Source organism: Herpailurus yagouaroundi, unplaced genomic scaffold, assembly GCF_014898765.1.
Source record: "Herpailurus yagouaroundi ecotype Mexico unplaced genomic scaffold, PumYag 29, whole genome shotgun sequence".
Classification (NCBI taxonomy): domain Eukaryota; kingdom Metazoa; phylum Chordata; class Mammalia; order Carnivora; family Felidae; genus Herpailurus; species Herpailurus yagouaroundi.
Window position 1 is genome coordinate 51,462,955 of NW_024412377.1, and position 19,751 is coordinate 51,482,705.

The 19,751-nt window shown below is 38.2% G+C and overlaps 1 protein-coding gene across 1 annotated transcript; it reads right to left on the reverse strand.

Moving 5' to 3' along the window:
- Positions 1-234: 234 nt before the first annotated feature.
- Positions 235-17,381, reverse strand: SLU7 (spliceosome associated SLU7). Its single transcript, XM_040443840.1, has 16 exons — positions 17,264-17,381; positions 14,969-15,154; positions 13,451-13,604; positions 13,029-13,109; positions 12,572-12,736; positions 11,613-11,681; positions 6,937-6,984; positions 6,621-6,752; positions 6,267-6,364; positions 5,758-5,825; positions 5,485-5,624; positions 4,437-4,598; positions 3,028-3,132; positions 2,799-2,870; positions 2,357-2,473; positions 235-1,743 (listed from the first exon to the last, which is right to left on the reverse strand). The coding sequence occupies exons 2-16, from the start codon at positions 15,136-15,138 to the stop codon at positions 1,564-1,566; spliced, it is 1,761 nt and encodes a 586-aa protein (XP_040299774.1). The 5' UTR covers positions 15,139-15,154; positions 17,264-17,381; the 3' UTR covers positions 235-1,563.
- Between the last annotated feature and the right edge of the window lie 2,370 nt (positions 17,382-19,751).

Consider the following 19,751-nt stretch of genomic DNA (forward strand, 5'->3'; position numbering starts at 1 on the left):
GAGCCCCGCGTCGGGCTCTGGGCTGATGGCTCAGAGCCTGGAGCCTGTTTCCGATTCTGTGTCTCCCTCTCTCTCTGCCCCTCCCCCGTTCATGCTCTGTCTCTCTCCGTCCCAAAAATAAATAAACGTTGAAAAAAAAAAATAACTCAAAATTAAAGAAGCTAAGCCCCCTGACAGTCCCATAAACTGCTTTTCTGTTAAATATTTGAAATAATGCTACAAACCACTCAGTTAAGTATTCTAATTATGTATCTTTATTACCAAAAGATAAATAAAATACAAAATAGACATTGTCACTTTATGGAGCCACCCCATGGTAAGGTAGGAATATGAACACGTCATTGACTTTCTTGAAATATGTTAAGAATTACCTCCATTTGCATTGCTTTTTTAATTGCACAGTAGTCTGAATCTACACACTATATTCATAGTACTTGACAATTCGATTGTTACTATTTCTGAGATGGTAACTTAAAGCTGTATCCTAATCAGTTTTGGTGAGCTGTTAAAAAGCCAATGTACTTCTATCAGGGGTTTGAAACAGGCTGTTTTCATTGAGCCCACTCTGTCAGTATTATTTTCATGATGGTCTTAGAAGAGGCCTGAGGATCATGGCGGTCTCAGTTATTAATAGCCCTACAAGCTATCCTTCTAATTCTTTGAAGAAACTTTCAACTTCAGGTTTTGCTTTTTGCAAATTTTACAGACACCTGCTTACTATAGATATTAGGTATAATGGATATTCTACAATCTTTTAAAATTTAATATTATTTTTACATAAAGGCAATCACAATTAAAGCGACAAATAGTATCACAAACTGTATTTTCTATGATAGAGGAAAGGATTTCTGTGTTTAAAGGCTCAAGTCCAGAATGATAAAAGACCATCACAACACTGGCTCAAAGATGACAAAATATTATTTTTCTGTTATTCTGGATGTAAGGTACAAGGAAATATTTTAAAAATAAAAATTTTATAACCAAGTAGAAAACAGAATTATTACTATACAGATTGACATGGGAGATAAAGTTACTCATATGTTCTACAGGTTTCCTTTCAGTAACCCAAAACCCAAGATAGAATAATTTTTTTAGTTTCAGACCAGGGAAACCTTAGAAGGCAAAAACAAAGGATTCTCAAATAACTTTAATTATAGTTACTAATAATTTGAAAAAATGAAACCCTGATTTTGAGAAAGAGTAACTAATCTGCCTTCAAAATGCATGTTAACTAGATAAAGGGCCATATGAATTGTGGAGATACAGTTTAAGCCTTAATAATGTTGAGTAGAAGACATTCTTGCTAGGTAAAGAGCCAAGGCCTCTTTCCACATCACCTAATATAAAATTGGAAAAAAAATCTTAACATACACTTAATTGCTCTTTGTTTTTCTTGTTTCTTCGGTGTACAAAGAAATGAATTTACAAAAGGACTTCTGGAAGCTTTATTAAAGTCAGGCAGCAAAAAGAGTAGTCAAGGGGTTTTCCACCTACAATTATCAGCAAGAAGCTGAAAAGAATGTATCTATGTGTCTATCTTGGGTGACTGTCTATAACTAGCTACTACTGTCCAAGGAAGGAGGCCATGGGGTCATCCGGCCTCTGACGTTTCATTCTATAGGCCTCCATTTCCTCTTCAGTGGGTTCCCGAGTTTCATATATGCTATTGTAAGGGCGCTTCCTCTCATCAATCTGCATAATCTCCTTGACGTGAAGAAGGCGGGCTTCCTCTGCATTCAGGGCCTACAGTGAAAGAAAAAACATGAGTACCACCAATAGTAGCAGAGTACCAAAAGATCCCACTGAATGTAAACTGCTATATGAAAAACCTAGATTATCTGAAAGAGCTTGAGAGTCTGCCAGACTACCTTCAAGCTACAACGAATCACTGTTTGGCTGATACAATATTTTCATACAGCAGGAAATAGTCTACCACATTTTCAATGTTAAAAAATTTTTACTTAATAACAAAGATTCAGTGAGATTCACTTTACTAACATAAGTCCAAAACTGATACTTCTGGTGGAAACTACAACTCTGACTTTTCCCAAGGACTTGCTGACACAAATTTTAGAGCTAGAAGGCAATTCTTTCTGGACATATGTCAGTAACTCTTAAAGAACAGCTTTACAAAGAACATTTCTTCTGTACATTAGTGATTTTTATCAAACATTCTGAGAAGCAGGCAATACTAAGACAAAAAAATCTCCATTTGCATTCTAGGCCTGATACAAGGTGACCTGAGCAAATCACCCAGACTTGGGATTTTTAAAATGAGCTTGGAGACAGGACTAGATAATTTATTAAGGTCCATACAAATAAAGAATACTGTCATTGCTCTGACTTCATAAAGTACCTTTTTCAATTTTTCATGTTTCTTTTCTTCATCATCACTATCTGAACTGCTCTTTCGATGCTTCTTCTTCTTCTTCTTTTTCTTCTTTTTATCTTCTTTTAGTTTTTCCTGATGCATCTGATAGGGAGGATTGAAATATAGGGTTATTAATGCAAAAACAAAGTTCTGGTGCAAATTTTGAAGTCTGCCCTCCAGCACTTAAAATTTTTGGACACATGGGGTGCTGGGTGGCTCAGTCAGTTAAGTGTCTGACTTCAGCTCAGATCATGATCTCAAGGTTCGTGAGTTTGAGCCCTGAATTGGGATCTCTGCTGATAGCACAAAGCCCGTTTCGGATCCTCTGTTCCCCTCTCTCCCTCTCCCTCTCCCCATGCATGCACACATTCTCTCAAAAATAAATAAACATTAAAAAAAAATTCAGGACAAATGATTATAGACTTACCTCCATGAGCGTTTGAGGTTTTTTTACAGATTCTTCTCCAGTTATATCATTTATAATACATTCCTCTGAATTCTGTGGGAAAATATAGTCATTTGACTTGAGTAATCATAGTTACCGATCATTGAAGAAAAAGTTAAAATTTGAAACATGAGAAGTATGTTTCATACAGATTCTGACTTAAGAACTTTTGTTGTTTTACACTTGCAAGAACTAGAGCACAATTACTTACAGCAATCTCCTTCCCAGCTTCTCCCGTGCAATAGGAATACTTGAAAAAGGAGTGACAGCATTTGTATCCCCATCGGCCATCTTTCCAGTAAGATCCCCAGATATGCTGCAGAGAGAGAGTTGTTACTTAAAAAGGAACCTGAAACTAGGGACTCTCATACACTGTTGATATGAGCATAAAATAATACAGTCCTTTAAAAGGTTAACTTGGGAGGAAACTTATGGGGATTCCAGGGCTAGCTAATAGGGACAAGGTGGCCTGCTCTCAAGTGTGACAAGCAGGCATTAAATTATAATGGTCTTACATTTTATTCCTAAAACTTTAAAAAAAAATTAGGATATCTGACTTCTCTTTAAAAATTAAGAAGGACTGGGAAATTCTGGGCCCACATTCCTACTTGGCAAGGACTGGCTGTTGCTGACCAGTGGATGCCCCTTTCAGACAGGGTTTGTGTTCTCTAGTTTGTATAATTTGCCTGAGTCACTTCACTCATATGATTTAGCAGCCTGGCTCCTATAGGGAGTTCTGTTTTTGATCCAACTTAGACAATTGTAGTTTGGGTACATGTGTTTTATAATGTGATGCAGTATGAATTACACTGTATCACTTATGTTCTTGTTAAAATATTTAACTTTAGTCAAGTCTTTAGATCTGAATTTGTTTATAGGAAATACAGAGGATAGAGGAATAACTCGTATGATATCATACAAGTAATTGAACCAGTCAAAATAGAATGTGAGTTTACAAAATAACTGTCCTGATCTGTTTAGGAGTCACTGTCCTGAAAAAGGGGAGTTTCGATAGAGGGAGATAGAGAAAAAGAGACATAACAACCAGAATAAACTTTGATTGGATTCTGACTCAAAACAAAAACAAAAGCAAAAACAAACCACCTATTTAAAGGCATTTTTGTGTATATTTTGGTAATGTGATTAAGAATTACAGATTAGAGGATATTAAGGAGTCCATGATAATTTTCTAAAGTGTGATAATGTAGGGGAATATCCTTAATTTTAGGAAATACATGATATAGTGTCTATCAGTGAAATATCATAATATCTGTAATTTTCAAGTATTTTAGTAAAAAAAAAAAAAAGATACAAAATATATATGTGGGTATATGTATATACCAGCACGCATATACCTCTCCCTCTGTCCAGACAGAACATATATGGCAACATGCAAAATATTTCTGAATCTAGGTGATGGGTATGTGGGTGAACATAATAGTATTCTAAAGTTTTTGTATTTTTAGAAAAATTTCATAAAATAAAATTAAAATGTAAAAAAAAAAAAAAAAAAAAAGGAAAACAAGCCCAACAATGATTCGCTATGAAGCTGTAAAAAGAAAATATAACTCAGAGAAAAATGCTAACAAGGACACCAGATGGTTCTAGTTTAACACATACTGTGTGATTGTGGATCTTCACATCCTCCTCATACTTAGAGCAGGCGACAGCCCTCTCCTGTCCTTTGATGACTGTCCCATGTCTTGAGTACTCCACATAGTCTTCAGTCTGAGCTAAAAGCAATTCAGCTGGAGGGGCATCCAAATGTTCTTGGCCACCATACTAAAAGAACATTAAATATTATTAAATACATTTTACAGCAAAGGTTTTCATTCAAATCTCTATTGATCAGTTTGTTTCTAATCAGAAACATGAAAGCAATATTTTTTATGGGCTCTGTTATACAAAGTACAGTGAAAAAGAAAAAGCCACATGATTTTTATAGGCAAATAAAAGATGTCTCAGTTGTTATCTATGTGTTGAGCGTGGCAAATTACCAAATGGCCATCAATTCCTCTTAACCTTGTATGCGTGCCCATTTGCCACATGACTTTGCTACTCTTCCCCTCAAGAGATAGACAGTCTGTTTCTCCATCTTTGAATCTGGGCCTGGCCATGTTACTTGTTCAGGCCTGTGGGAAACTGGGCAAATGTGATGCAAGCAAAGGCCTGGAAAGCACTTGTGCAGTGGGGCATATTTTTGTTGCTAGTCTCTGGTACCCCAAGAATGCCATATGAGGCTGGACTAGCCTACCCAAGGAGGAGAGCCCACCCTGGGCAGACATGAGCTGTTCAGATGAGGTCTCTTAGGACAATCAGCCTGCTAACTGCTAGAGACCAGAATGAGGCCATTCTAGATCATCCAGCTTCAGATGGGCAGGCCCAGACCAGGAGACCCAGCTGACATACAAAATCCTCAGATATAACCAATGTTTCTTTTAAACTGCTATGTTTTTGTTGTTGTTGTTGTTTTCCCCCCAAAGCTTCCTGATACAGCTAAACTGATAATGTATACACTTGATTTCAAGTCAATGTGAGGGTAGGACTGTTCCTAACAAACTAAAAGGGACTTTATGTGCATTGTATTCCAAATGTAAACTGAATGATCATTAACTAGTCATTTCTCTTTAACGAACATTCTTTTTTTAAGCATTTTGGTCAAAATTACCTTTTCCAGGATGCTTTCTTTCTGCTGTTCCTTGAAGTCTTCTTTTTTGACTTTGAAGGACTTGTACAACAGCTCTAGTTTTGTAGGATCGGCCTGCAGATGCACTTCAGATCCCTTGTCATAGGCTTCCCAAGCAAACACTACAAAAATCAAAGACATTTTAATGACTTGTCAGCTACGTTTATTGCATGCTTGTTAAAAACAAACTTTTAAAAATGCCCCCAAATTTCTTTTGAGCTTATAAAAATACCTTGACTTAGAGCAAACACTTACACTGTGTCTGAGCCATTGAAATGGTATCTCCTGTGTATCTAACGAAGTTATCCCCTGCATAGCTCACTCTGTAAATGCAAATTTAAAAAACAAGTTGTTTCAGAAATTGCTTTCTTTAAGGAAAGTTCATTCTTTTCTGACCCAACCATAGATGATGTTTATTTTAACTCAGATTCAGTTTTATGATTAAAAACTCTCCCCCCACCCCCGCCCTACCTTGAAATCTCTCTATTTTTTTAATGTTTATTTATTTTTGAGAGAGAGAGAGAGAGAGAGAGAGAGAGACAGAGAGACAGAGACAGAGAGAGAGTGCAAGCATGGGAGGAACAGAGAGAGGGAGACACAGAATATGAAGCAGACTCCAGGCTCTGAGCTGAGCTGTCAGCACAGAGCCTGATGCCGGGCTCAAACCCACAGACCGTGAGGTCATGACCTGAGCTAAAGTTGGATGCTTAACTGACTGAGCCACCCAGGCGCCCCAAAATCTATACATTTAACTTGATACTTACTCATCTGGATTCTTTCCTGCATTGGCATAGGGATTCTCTCTCATCGCTCTAGTTTTGGGATCATAGTAAGCAGAATTTGGATCTAAATTCCGCAAATACTAGAAGGGAAAATGGTTTAAGACTGCATTAATGTTTACTTCTGTCAAAAAAGATTTCAGCACACTAGGCAGATGAGTCAATCACGATCAATTGTGTGTATACATTTCCGGGTACAGAAGATAAAATACAGAATGATACCTAATCTTGGAATGACTATATTACCTATATACTATCCAGATACCAGATGAGTAGACAAAATTTGGGGTGGGAAGACAAATATTTTTTGAGTGTGTATGTTAAGTTGGCAAGGCTTACTTTTGCAATATCTTCTCGAATCCTGAGATTCCGGACAGTAATTCGCCTCTTAGAGTCAAAGTTCTGTCCAGGCATGTCAATGTCATCTGCGTATTTATCTTCATCCTCATCTTCACTGTTATGATCTTTTTCCTGAAGGAAGTGGAAAGAGGGAAAACCAAATTATAAGAAAAAAAGAGCAGCATCTAGTTCTTACTTTCCTTTAATCCAACTCTTATTCAGTTATATTCCTTAAAGCTATTATTATTAGTTATTGTTATTAGCCATTAGCCATCAGAAATTGAAAAATTTGCCAGACAAGGCAAATATTTATTACCGTTTGAGAATTTGGTTCCTCTTCTCCCCACTGGTGTTTTGGAGAATTCTGCATTATGCAAGAAGAAAAAGAATTTGTTATTTTATTCCACTGAATCTACTGATTCACACTTTATTTTTTTATTATCATTTTTTTAATGTTTAGTTTTCAGAGAGAGAGAGTTAGAGCAAGCACAAGCAGGGGAGGGGCAGAGAGGGAGACAGAGATCCAAAGCAGGCTCCAGGCTCCAAGCTGTCAGCACAGAGCCTGATGCAGGGCTCACACTCATGAAATGTGAGATCATGACCTGAGCTGAAGTTGGATGCTTAACCGACTGAGCCACCCAGAAGCCCTTATTGATTCACATGTTAAATACTTAGGTAAAATAATATAACTTAAATCTAACTGAACAAATCCTCCTATTTCTCATTGTAATGAACACATAAGTTCTGAATACAAGTATGTACTTATGAATAATTTTATCAGACTGTCTACAAAGCCAGTAAATTTCTAGAGAATTTTCAATGATATAGGATTATAATCACACAAGGGTAGGAGGAACATCAAGATGACCAATGTAATCAATATATATTCATTTCTTATATGTTAACCTTTAGACACCATTTTTGCTAAACCTTACTAGTTTTCTATCAAGTCCAAAAAGAAAATGTTACAGGATCATGTAGTAAGTATCTTTAGAACCAGAACAGCTTATGTAAAATTTAGGCAATGAAGGAATCTACTCAGATGACACCATACTGTAATTTAAGAAGGGTGAGATCCTTGGCACAAAGATACTCTTTCTTCATTAGCAACTGGTCAGGATTTTCTCTAATTCTACAAAATGCCTATACCAAAGTAATCAGTATTTTATCATGTCCCTTTAAAAACCTTCAAAGGTCGGGGCGCCTGGGTGGCGCAGTCGGTTAAGCGTCCGACTTCAGCCAGGTCAAGATCTCGCAGTCCGTGAGTTCGAGCCCCGCGTCAGGCTCTGGGCTGATGGCTCGGAGCCTGGAGCCTGTTTCCGATTCTGTGTCTCCCTCTCTCTCTGCCCCTCGCCCGTTCATGCTCTGTCTCTCTCTGTCCCAAAAATAAATAAAAACGTTGAAAAAAAAAAACCTTCAAAGGTTAAAAAGAGTACCTTATAGTATAGTGGGGGAATATGAAAATATGTGTGTGTGTGAATCAATCTATCTATCTATCTATCTATCCATTCTCCCTATATAAATAGAATGATAGATATAGATACATATACAATATATTGGTGAGAGCATAAATTTGAGCAGCTCTCCTGAATGGTATCTAAGTGATATGACACCAAAATATTAAATAAAATACTCACTGTGTCAACAACTACACATTAAGGAATTTACTCTAAGGGAATAATACATCAATTATATAAAGAGATATGTACAAGAATGTGATTTATAGTGTCGTATATAGTACCAAAAATTTGGGAAAAAAATCAACTTAATAATAGATAATTGGTTATATACATTACTATACTTGATGAACACTGAACATCCATTAAGGTGATTCTATCTGGGGCACCTGGGTGACTCAGTCAGTTAGGTGTCCAACTCTTGGTTTCAGCTGAGGTCATAATCTCACGGTCATGAGATGAGCCCATTCCTGGCTCCACACTGGGCATGGAGCCTGCTTAGGATTCTCCCTCTCTCTCTTTTCCTCTGCCCTTCCCCTGCTCATGCTTGAACTCTCCCCCCTCCCCCAAAAAACCGTGAAAGTGATTCTATTCAATCTGCAGGAAAAAAAACATATAATTTGCTACCCCCTTTCTTTTTTGCTGTTATTTTTTTGCTGTTAAAAAGGGAGAAAGAGATGGGAATAACATTATATATTTGTTTTTGTTTGTATTTATGTAAGAAACTCTGAAAGTATCCACAAGAAAAACAGATTATGGGGGGGTGGTGAGGTTTTGAGATAGGATGAATGGAGGCAAGGATGGGAGACTTTTTACTGCATATCTTCTTAAATTACTCTGAGTTTTATATAATACCATGTGAATTTATATAAAAATAAATAGGTCTATATTTATTTAATTACACAGAAAACATGATCTCATTGCCTCTATCGTTTAACTGAAAGAGGTGATAATTAAGTATGCAAAGATGAAATCCACATAAAAAACAAGTTGGATTATCATTACACACATATATAGATATATGGGGGTAGGTGGAGTGGGACCTAGAAAGGCCTACCTCAAAATGTTAATAGTTAAAATAGGAGATACTTTCTTCCTTATACTTTTTCTAAAATTTCTTTCACTGCATATGTGTTACTTTCAGAATCATTTTTTTAAATAAAGATTTCATTTTTTAAGTAATTTCTACACCCAACATGGGGTTCGAACTCACAAGCCTGAGATAAAGAGTCACAAGCCTTACTGACTGAGGCAGCCAGGCCTCCCAGAATTATGTGTTCTTTTAAATGTTCTTCAGTTATTTTTATTTTTGGTTTAGAGAGTAAGAGAGGAGGAGAGGGGCAGAGAGACAGAGAGAATCTTAAGCAGACTCTACACTCAGTGTGGAGTGTGGAGCCTGGTGTCGGGCTCGATCCCACGACCCTGGGATTATGACCTCAGCTGAAATCAAGAGTCAGACACTTAACCAACTCAGCTGCCTAGGTGCCTGTTTTTTCTTTATTTTTTAAGTTTATTTATTTATTTTGAGAGAGAGAGAGAGAGAGAGAAGAGAGTGTACGTGAGCAGGGATGGGGCAGAGAGAGAGAGAGAGAGAGAGAGAGAGAAAGAAAGAAAGAATACCAAGTAGGCTCTGTGTTATTAGCACAGAGCCTGACACAGGACTTGATCTCATGATCTGTGAGATCATGACCTGAGCCAAAGTCAAGAGTTGGATGCTTAACCAACTAAGACATCCAGGCACCTGTTTTTTAAAAAAAATAATTGTTTTTTGGAGTTCCCACAAGTTGCGAGTTGAACAACAAAAAAATTTATGATGCTGTACAGAAAGTTCAATCTCTACAGTAGACTTTTCTTCTATGTATGTAGTTAATATCCAAGTACTGAAGTGGTCAAAAATCATCAGTCCCCTGTATACATTTAAGTATGCTTACTGGGCAACTAAATTATACTATGTTTACGATAAACAACAGAGAATATATTAGAACAAAAGAAACAGGCCATTTTCCTTTTTCCAGAATTGGTGGTAACAACAGTTATGAATTACCAAATGTTTACTTACTATGTGATATGAATGCTAAACCTCCTGAAGGGTACATGTTATCTCTGTTTGAGAGATGACAAACTGAGGCTCAGAGAAGCAAATTAATTTTTCTACGATCACCTAGCTAGCCAAGGACAGAGCCGGATTTTAGCATCTATCTGTTAACCTGTGCTGTGAGCCTCAGGGACTGTTCGCTTGGTGCTTACTTAGGTCTGTTTCTAATTCATACTTGGCAAGAATTCCTTTTAGAAATTTAAACTCCAAATGTTTTTTATGTGTGCCATAAATTTGTTAAAAAAAACTTTTAATAAGCATAATATACATTAACTATTAAGTTGTCATGAATAAAAAATTGGCTGCAATACATCTTTTTACTATAAAATTTTTTTAGTCAAAAATTTTGTTTTATTCACCTATAAAATTATTATAGTCATTATGGAAAATGTAGGAAGCAATAGTAAAAATACAAAGAAAAATTTACTAATTCTACACTGGATGAGAATTAGTATTCTTATCTTTTTTCCTATGTGATATTACAATATTTTTTCATGTGTTATTTAAATGTAAGTGTTACCCACTGTTGTTATAAAGATTTTAAGAGCTATGCCCCAGGGGCGCCTGGGTGGCTCAGTCGGTTGAGCATCTGACTTCGACTCAGGTCATGATCCTGTGGTTCATGAGTTCAAGCCTCATGTCGGGCTCTGTGCCGACAGCTCAGAGCCTGGAGCCTGTTTCAGATTCTGTGTCTCTCTCTCTCTCTGCCCCTTGCCTGCTCACGCTTTGTCTCTCTCAAAAATAAACATTAAAAAAATTTAAAAAAAAAGAGCCATGCCCCATTCTATCATGCAGATGCAGGACAGTTTACTTCACCAATTCCCCGTTCCTATTTAAGCTATTTCAATTTCTTGCTATCTTAAAAAGTGCTACAGTGAACATCTTTGCATATATGACTTTCTCCTGATTACTAGAAAATTCTTTAGGATTGAAAGATCTACTAATTTAATTCCAGAAAACGTATATAAATATTTTATGGCAACATTCTTTACAAAATGATTGTGTCAAGGTATATTCTCATGAATGGTATGAGTGCCAGTTTTACTCTTTCCTCTCAATAGCACTTCTCTGTCCCTGAAATCTTGTGTTTTTTTTTAATGTTTATTTTGTTTTTGCGAGAGACAGAGAGAGAAGAGAGAAGAGAGAGGAGAGAAAAGAGAGAGGAGAGAAGAGAGACAGAGAGAGAGAGAGAGAGAGAGAGAGAGCGCGCGCACATGCACACAGGGGAGAGGGAGCCAGAGTATCTGAAGCGGGCTTTGTGCTGACAGCAGATAGTTGAATGTGGGGCTCGAAATCATGAACCGTGAGAGATCATGACCTGAGCTGAAGTTGGATGCTAAAATCTTTTCTAACTGGAGAGATAAAATGAATTCTTGTTTCAATTTTCATTTTTGTTTGCTAAGAGTTTGAATTTTTTTATTGATCATTTTTATTACTTACAGCTTGTTCCACTAATTTCCCTGAGGCTAATTCTTCTTGGAGTTTCTGGGCTTTCAGTGTTCGTTTTGCCTAACAAAAAAGGAAACATTTGAAATTAACTTTACAACATTCAAATGAACATTTAGTTTTTTTATATTTAAAATCAACAAATCTATTGCGTTCAGAAAGTTCACTAAACAAGGTCGTCTCTTTGGGATTTCTTGTAGCTCCAGATCTATGGTTTCTAAACAGGAGTTACAAACTCCTGTTTGAACCAAGCATTAATATAAACTGAGCCAAACAGCAGCAGTGATTAAACTGCAGAGAACAAGCTAAGTTCAGAAGGAGCAGCTGTCACCTGACTCCAGATGACTGGCTCTTGCCAGGCAGACCCAGGATTACCATATCATTGTTCAAGAAGAGATGAAACTTACATTATACGAAATCCCATGATTTTTAAATGTAAACTCTACTTAAAAAAAAGAAAAAGGCAGTGTGACTATGGATTTTAAGGAATGGGGATGAGTAGGTAAAATCCTAACAGAAAAAAACTGAAATTGAATTAAAATAAAATTCGATTTTCTGAAATGAGTTATCCTATTCCCCTCTCACCTCTCTCAAATGCTATGCGAGACAACGGTAAAAATAGGTCTATGGGCAAGATGCAGTGTGCGTGTATACGGGGGGGCAAGAGTTTATAACCTTAAAAAGCCAAAAGCTTTAGATACTAATCTGTTCTCATGCTTCCAATATCTTCTGCAACCTCAGGAATCAAAAAACAATATAAGAATCAAATAAGACACTGCTGCCAATAGGGCTAGCCCATTTCATCTTCACTATTCCGTTAGGCCTACTACTACTATTATAAAAATGCTACCATTTTTATATTGCTTGAAGACAAAAAATAGAGTTGCTAAACCAGTGATACAGCAAAATGTACATTCTTTAAGGAGTGTGGGAAAGCAGGGAACTTTGCTCACCAGATCAACTTTGGCGTATTCTTCTACAATTTTCATGTGTTCCTCTGGATTGTAGCCATTCCACCGGTCCCTCTTCCCATCATAGTCAAACATCAGCTGGGGCTGGACATGCTCATCTGGAGCTATATTAGTACCTGTAAATTTTGCTCCAACTCGCCTAGGTCTCTGGGAAATAAAATAAAATAAAGTCTTTCCCTAAGTTCCTGTAGCCCAGAGGAAAATTTCAGATGACCTTTACAAAGCAAACATAAACACACCATGGGAGTTTATGGTCTGTTCAGTTATCAGTTACTCTCCCAGCGGTAAATTCTGATGGTGCTAATCTACTTTCACTCAAATTAATTTTTTTTTTAACTTGTACCAAAATTTAGGTAATTTTAGAAAAATAGAATTAATCTGGCGAGGAAGAATAAAAGAGACTCTGACAAGTTTCTAAAATTCTCAAAGGTGAGCTTACCTCAAAGCAGTCTTTCTTTTTGTGCGTCATGGCCCCACAATTTTCACATGCTCCCTTGCGGTACTTAGTAGTTATGGAATTCTATAAATGGATATAAAGAAAAACAAAATATTCTAATTATCTGAATAAATTAGAAATAATTTTGGCTCTCACTACTATATTATCTCATGAAGTGACTGACTCATTAAGAGAAAAACGAGTTTGAGTCTCCATACTTTACAAATGAGAAAATTAAGTACTTTAGCAACATAAAATTTATAAAAGAAAACACAGACTAAAATAGTATGTATTGTGAATTTTAATCTCAGGTAAAAGATTATATAATCTGTTTCAATTTAACATAGTATCGAAGGTTCTTATATTAAGTTCTTAAAATAAAATCTCCATTTCCAAAAGGATATATATAAAAGTTGCCCACATACCTCTTTTACACCCCTCTTGTACCATTCTCCAGATGAGCTGTATTGCTTCTGTTTCTCTGGTTGTGGTCTCTGGTGCTTTAAAGTAGGTCTTTTTGATGGATCAATATACCATGGCACTGAAGAAATATACTGAGGTATATGAGGGTTGATGTCTCTGTAATTAAAAAAATATATATATGTTTTTAAAGAATAAAGTTTGGGGGTGCCTGGGTGGCTCAGTCGGTTGGGCGTCCAACTTCGGCTCAGGTCATGATCTCGCGGTCCGTGAGTTCGAGCCCCACATTGGGGTCTGGGCTGACAGCTCAGAGCCTGGAGCCTGTTTCGGATTCTGTGTCTCCCTCTCTCTCTGACCCTCCCCTGCTCATGCTCTGTCTCTATCTGTCTCAAAAATAAATAAATGTTAGAAAGAAAAAAAAAAAGAATAAAGTTTGAGGGGTGCTTGGGTGGCTCAGTTGATTAAGCGTCTGACTCTTGATTTTGGCTCAGGTCATGATCTCACGGTTCATGAGATCGAGCTTTGCATAGGGCTCTGTGCTGACAATGTGGAGCTTGCTTGGGATTCTCTCCTCCTCTCTCCGCCTCTTCCCACTTGTGCTTACTCATGCTGTCTCCCTCTCTCTCTCAAAAATAAACATGTAAAAAAGAAAAAAAGTTTGAAAATAGTTGATATTACAATTACAAAGGTAGCCTTTATAAACTCTAAGGCCAGAGATAATGCAGTGGGAGGGAGAGGGAAGAGAATATGCTAGGTATCTCTATAATATAGAAAAAAAAAAAGAAAAATAAGCAAAGTAATTTATACTTTATTTTAGATTGAAAAAAATTCCAATATAGAAACTAAGAATAGTGATAGAACTGAAGTGAGGAGCTAGATATGGAAGACACGGATGTATGTTAGTAAATAATGTCTTATAAAAGAGTAAGAAGCTAGTTAATAATGTCTAGAGTTGATTAAAACAATGATGTAGGTACATTATTTAGAGATGTGGAAGTATCAACCAGAAAAACTCAAAACAGAAAGATTTAGAAGATTTGCAGAGGTGGAACAAGGAGTGGGAGGGGTTGAAAGGGATGACTGCTGTTCATTGTAAGTCCTTCAATATTTTTTTATTAAACCTTACATATATGAATTTGATAAAATAATAAAAACAAAAAGAAGGTAAATGGTAAAGATAGCTTCCTGTCAAAGCAAAGGATGAAAAACTACTCAACTACGTGGACATAAATTTGAATTTTTAAAAAATGTTTATTTATTTACTTTGAGAGAGAGGGAGAGAGAGAGAGAGCACGTGCACATGTGCATGAGGGAAAGGCAGAAACAGAAAGGGAGAGAGAGAATCCCAAGCAGGCTCTACGTGGGGTCAGCGCAGAGCCCGACATGGGGCTCGATCTCACAAACCTTGAGACCGTAACCTGAATGGAAACCAGGAGTTAGATGCTTAACTGACTGAGTCACCCAGGAGCCCCATAAATCTGAATTCTGAATGAACAGATCATGCAAATAATGAAATAACTTACTTTCCTTCTTCATCAACTTCTGCAGGAGCATTACCCAGTTTCCGCTGCTCTTCTAACTCCTTCTTCTTTCTCCAGTCCTCTCTGGTCATCTTCTTTGGTTCCTCCAGACTCATTTCTTTGGACCCCGACAGGGGGGCCGCATTAACTGCATCTACAGCTGCAGCTGACATGGTTATCTGGACCCCTCTATGAAAAGAATGAAATACGTATTAGTATAAAGTAGGCCTTCATGAATTCATCAGTAAAACTATTAAAAGTACATCCTAATAACATATACTACAGTCTGGCTTATATATTTCATAAGTTCTTATAGTATCTGTAAGGGAAGGGTCTCGTTCCCCTCCACAAGGTCTCTATTTACTGTAGTTTCTCCCTCAACTCTAATTTATAAATGCAGAGAAATATATAGACATGTACTCAAAATTTCATAAGACTCTTTCATTAACGTTCCTGAATTTCTCTATGTGTGTCTCAGACTTTACCAACACATTACCTTACATGAGTAAACAATGTCCTGTTTTCCTTAAAGACGAAATGCCTTAAGAATTATCTATATCCGCTGACTCTATTTCCTCATCTTCTACTTCTCTCCTCAATCACTCTAATTTAGCTTCCATTCCCTACCTCTCTAAAGAATTACCACTAAGTTATCAATGATCAATGTACTAAATCCACTATACATTTTTCAGTTCTGTTCCTTCCCTCTTGAAATATTCTTACCCCTTGGCGTAAGTAACACTATACTCTCCTGTTTTTTCTTGACTCGCTCTTGCTGCTCCTGTCTCCTTTGCAGGTTCATCTGGGTCTGCCTAGTTGTTTGATTTTGCATTCTACAGGGCTCAGTGCTAGAGTCTCTTTCATTACTCAGGACTCCATCAGTAGACTAGGTCATCTATTTCTAAGGCTTCATAGCCACAATATATCACTGTTGGCTCTCCAACTTACATCTCCTCTCCAGATCTTTTATCTGAGTTTCATATACATATATTCCAATTGCTTACTTCATAGCATCTTCACTTAGAGGTCTTAGTGATACCTAAACTCAACAAATCTTAATTGAAACTCATGATCTCCTCCATGAAATCTCATCTCCATTCACTGTTTCCTCTCTTTTTAATTTTTTTTAACGTTTATTTATTTTTGAGACAGAGCATGAACGGGGGAGGGACAGACAGAGAAGGAGACATAGAATCGGAAGCAGGCTCCAGGCTCTGAGCCATCAGCCCAGAGCCCGACGCGGGGCTCGAACTCACGGACCGCGAGATCGTGACCGGAGCTGAGGTCGGACGCTTAACCAACTGAGCCACCCAGGCGCCCCTGTTTCCTCTCTTAATGAAAAATACCATTCATTCCTTTACATATGTGTCCCAGCTAATCTCCACATCTATTTCATCACTAAGTATTGTTATTTTCACCTTCTGAATACCACTCAAATTTATCTACTTCTCTCTATTCTCAATGCTACCATTTCAGTGTAAGTTATTACTTTCCTTTCTTATGGGTCTTCTGTCAGTCTCTCCCATCAGTTCTCCACACTGCAGTGTTATTTTTTCAAAACACGTATTTAATCATACCATGTCCTACTACTGCACAAGCTTAAAATCCTTCAATGTGGCACTGTCCAAGAGAAATATAATGCCAGCCTCATACATCATTTTAAGCATTCCAGTAGTCATATCAAGATAGTAAAAAAAAAAAAAAAGCAGTTTCTTAATATAAGAGAAACTACGGTAAGTCTTTAAAATCTGACAGATTTTTTGGGGGCGCCTGGGTGGCTCAGTCGGTTGAGCGTCCGACTTCAGCTCAGGTCACGATCTCACGGTTTGTGAGTTTGAGCCCCGCGTCGGGCTCTGGGCTGATGGCTCAGAGCCTGGAGCCTGCTTCCGATTCTGTGTCTCCCTCTCTCTCTCTCTCTGCCCCTCCCTCATTCATGCTCTGTCTCTGTCTCAAAAATAAATAAACATTAAAAAAAATTAAAATCTGACAGATTTTATAGGTATTCAGACTAATCCCCAACAACACTGTCCCCCTAACATAGCTGGACAGTGCACCTCCAACATCTGATAATTCATACTCTAAAAACCACTGAAGACGCACTCCTGGTCTGGCTGGGCACAAGTGAAGTGTCTGAGGCCTAGGACGGCGGCTTCTTTCTCGGTCCCCAATCCCCGTTTCCCCCTCGACCTGGCGTTCATCACTTCCGTAAGGATATATCTAAGAATTAGGAGCCTTCAGCCTATTTTCCAAAGTTTTCTAGCTTCACTTCTCGATCCCCAAATTCCCACATTTCCTCACCCAGTCCGGCCACAGCCGACCCCAAAGAGGCTTCCGACAGAGACGAGATCAGTCCGTCAATATTTACTTCCTGTTGTCCCGCCCTCTCCCGGCAGCCACTTCGGTAGTTTCCGGACGAGCGGCAACATGCGCATTAACATCTTGTGGAGGGGAGGGAACTCAGGCTCCCACGCGACGTTGAAATCGCGAGATCTCGAGGTTCGCCGCGCCCCCCCCCCCTCCGCGCCCCAGGACTGTGAAGGGAGTTAGTTTCAGCAGTTGTTTTCCTGTTGCCTGCTTTTGAATTATTGTTTCTTTTAGAATCGCAGAATCTTAGGATGTTAAAAAAAAGTCCGTAGGAAAGGCAACAGCTTAAGTTTTTCTACAAAACTGTAAAATGAATGGGGAAGTTCGTGACGTATTACGGGGAAAAAAAAGGCAGTTACAATTAGTATTAGTAGCCGCGTATTGTGTAACAAGTTGGGGACGTGGTGAAGAAAAAGTGACTTTATGTCCTCGAATTTAGTCATGCAGAGTGAAAAAGACACTTAAAATAATTTCATATAATTTACAGTTGTAAAAAGTCTCTGTGAAAGGAATACCAGGTGCTATGAGAACATAAGGGACTAATAATAGGTAATTGTGACTTTCTGCACCCAAGTGATCTTGTGTTTTACCATTAGAAAAAAATACTATAAAACAATTTCTATTTCAGGAAACCAATAGTATCTGATATCCCAACCCTCCTTTTCAAGTGCACATAAAGGGGCGCCTGGGTGGCGCAGTCGGTTAAGCGTCCGACTTCAGCCAGGTCACGATCTCGCGGTCCTTGAGTTCGAGCCCCGCGTCAGGCTCTGGGCTGATGGCTCAGAGCCTGGAGCCTGTTTCCGATTCTGTGTCTCCCTCTCTCTCTGCCCCTCCCCCGTTCACGCTCTGTCTCTCTCTGTCGCAAAAATAAATAAACGTTGGAAAAAAAAATTAAAAAAATAAAAAAAAGTGCACATATGAAGTAAGATAAAATACTAGAATATAAGCATTTTGGTAGTAGAATTTCTTGGGTTTTCTTTGTGCTGTTATCTTTTCTTCCTCAAAGTAACATGTATTGCTTTAATTTTTTAATTTTTTTAAATGCCTATTTATTTTTGAGAGAGAGCACCAGTACAGGAGGGGCAGAGAGAGAGAGAGAGAATGAGAGAATCTAAAAGAGGCTCCAGGCTCTGAGCTGTCAGTACAGAGCTCCATGGGGGCTGGAACCCATCAACAGGGAGATAATGATCTGAGATCATGAACTGAGCTGCAGTGGGAAGCATAACCCACTGAGCCACCCAGGCGCCTCAACATGTATTGCTTTTAACAGTAAAAGTGAAAATAGTTAACATCCTTGCCTCAATAGGAGCCAATTGTAATCTATTTTTTTCTTATTAAAACTTTGCAGTGCCTAGAGTTGAAGAACGTAAACACTAATTTTGATTTCACAGGGCAGTTGGTGAAGGGATAGAAAAGATCAGAGAATGGCCTGAAAGCGAGTAGTCTCTGAATCACCTATGTTTTATTTTTATCTTTTTTTTTCAACATTTATTTTATTTTTGGGACAGAGAGAGACAGAGCACGAACGGGGGAGGGGCAGAGAGAGAGGGAGACACAGAATCCGAAACAGGCTCCAGGCTCTGAGCTGTCAGCCCAGAGCCCGACGCGGGGCTCGAACTCACGGACCGCGAGATCGTGACCTGGCTGAAGTCGGACGCTTAACCGACTGCGCCACCCAGGCGCCCCTATTTTTATCTTTTAAAACAATTATTGCAATTTGCTTGGAAGGTTTGAGTCCTGTTTAAAACCACCAGGCAGAAGGCATGAGGCTGGCTCAGTAGGTGGAGCATGCAACTCTTGATCTTGGGGTTGTGATTTTGAGCCCCATGTTGGGTGTAGAGGTTACTTAAAAATGAAATCTTAAAAAAAAAAACCCAAAAAACAAAAACCAAAAAAAAAAAAAAAACCAAACAGGCACAATCTAGGAAGCATATCTCCTAGAGGAATCATAAAATATGCTGGACAAGAAGGAAGAGTATTTTGTAAGGTTTGGGTTCCTCCTGGAGGATTTTGAGGAGGGTTGTAGGGAAGCAAGGGTCAGTACTAGATGGGTTGCTGTTTGTAAATCTCAATTAGAATTAACTGGGATTGATTAGGATCTAGGTGCTGTTATAAGGTGAGGGTGATTTACTAATTGGGTAATTCCAATAATAGTAGGGAGTCTGGGGCATCACTGGTGAGAAAGCAGTGATCACGCAGAGAGTGGTTTATAGCATTTTACATTTACTGCATGACCTTTGGAGACCATGCTTCCTGTTGTAGGGGAAGGCTGACCCTGGGGAGATAAATATCTTGCACCCAAAGACCTAAGGAGATAGAGAATCCCCACTTTGAAGCTTTAGTACTGTACAGATTGGTTTCGAAATGAACACTTTTGTGTGCTGTTGATGTAATATGGAGCTGAAACATTTAGGAGGAGATG

Bases quoted from the DNA above. Each gene is read 5' to 3' on its own strand.
- SLU7 (XM_040443840.1), bottom strand. From the start codon at position 15,138: ATGTCAGCTGCAGCTGTAGATGCAGTTAATGCGGCCCCCCTGTCGGGG. The intron at 13,605-14,968 runs GTAAGTTATTTC...TTTTAATTACAG, and splicing joins GAAGTTGATGAAGAAGGAAA to AGACATCAACCCTCATATAC. The intron at 5,826-6,266 runs GTAAGTATCAAG...TTGCATTTACAG, and splicing joins GCAGGAAAGAATCCAGATGA to AGTGAGCTATGCAGGGGATA.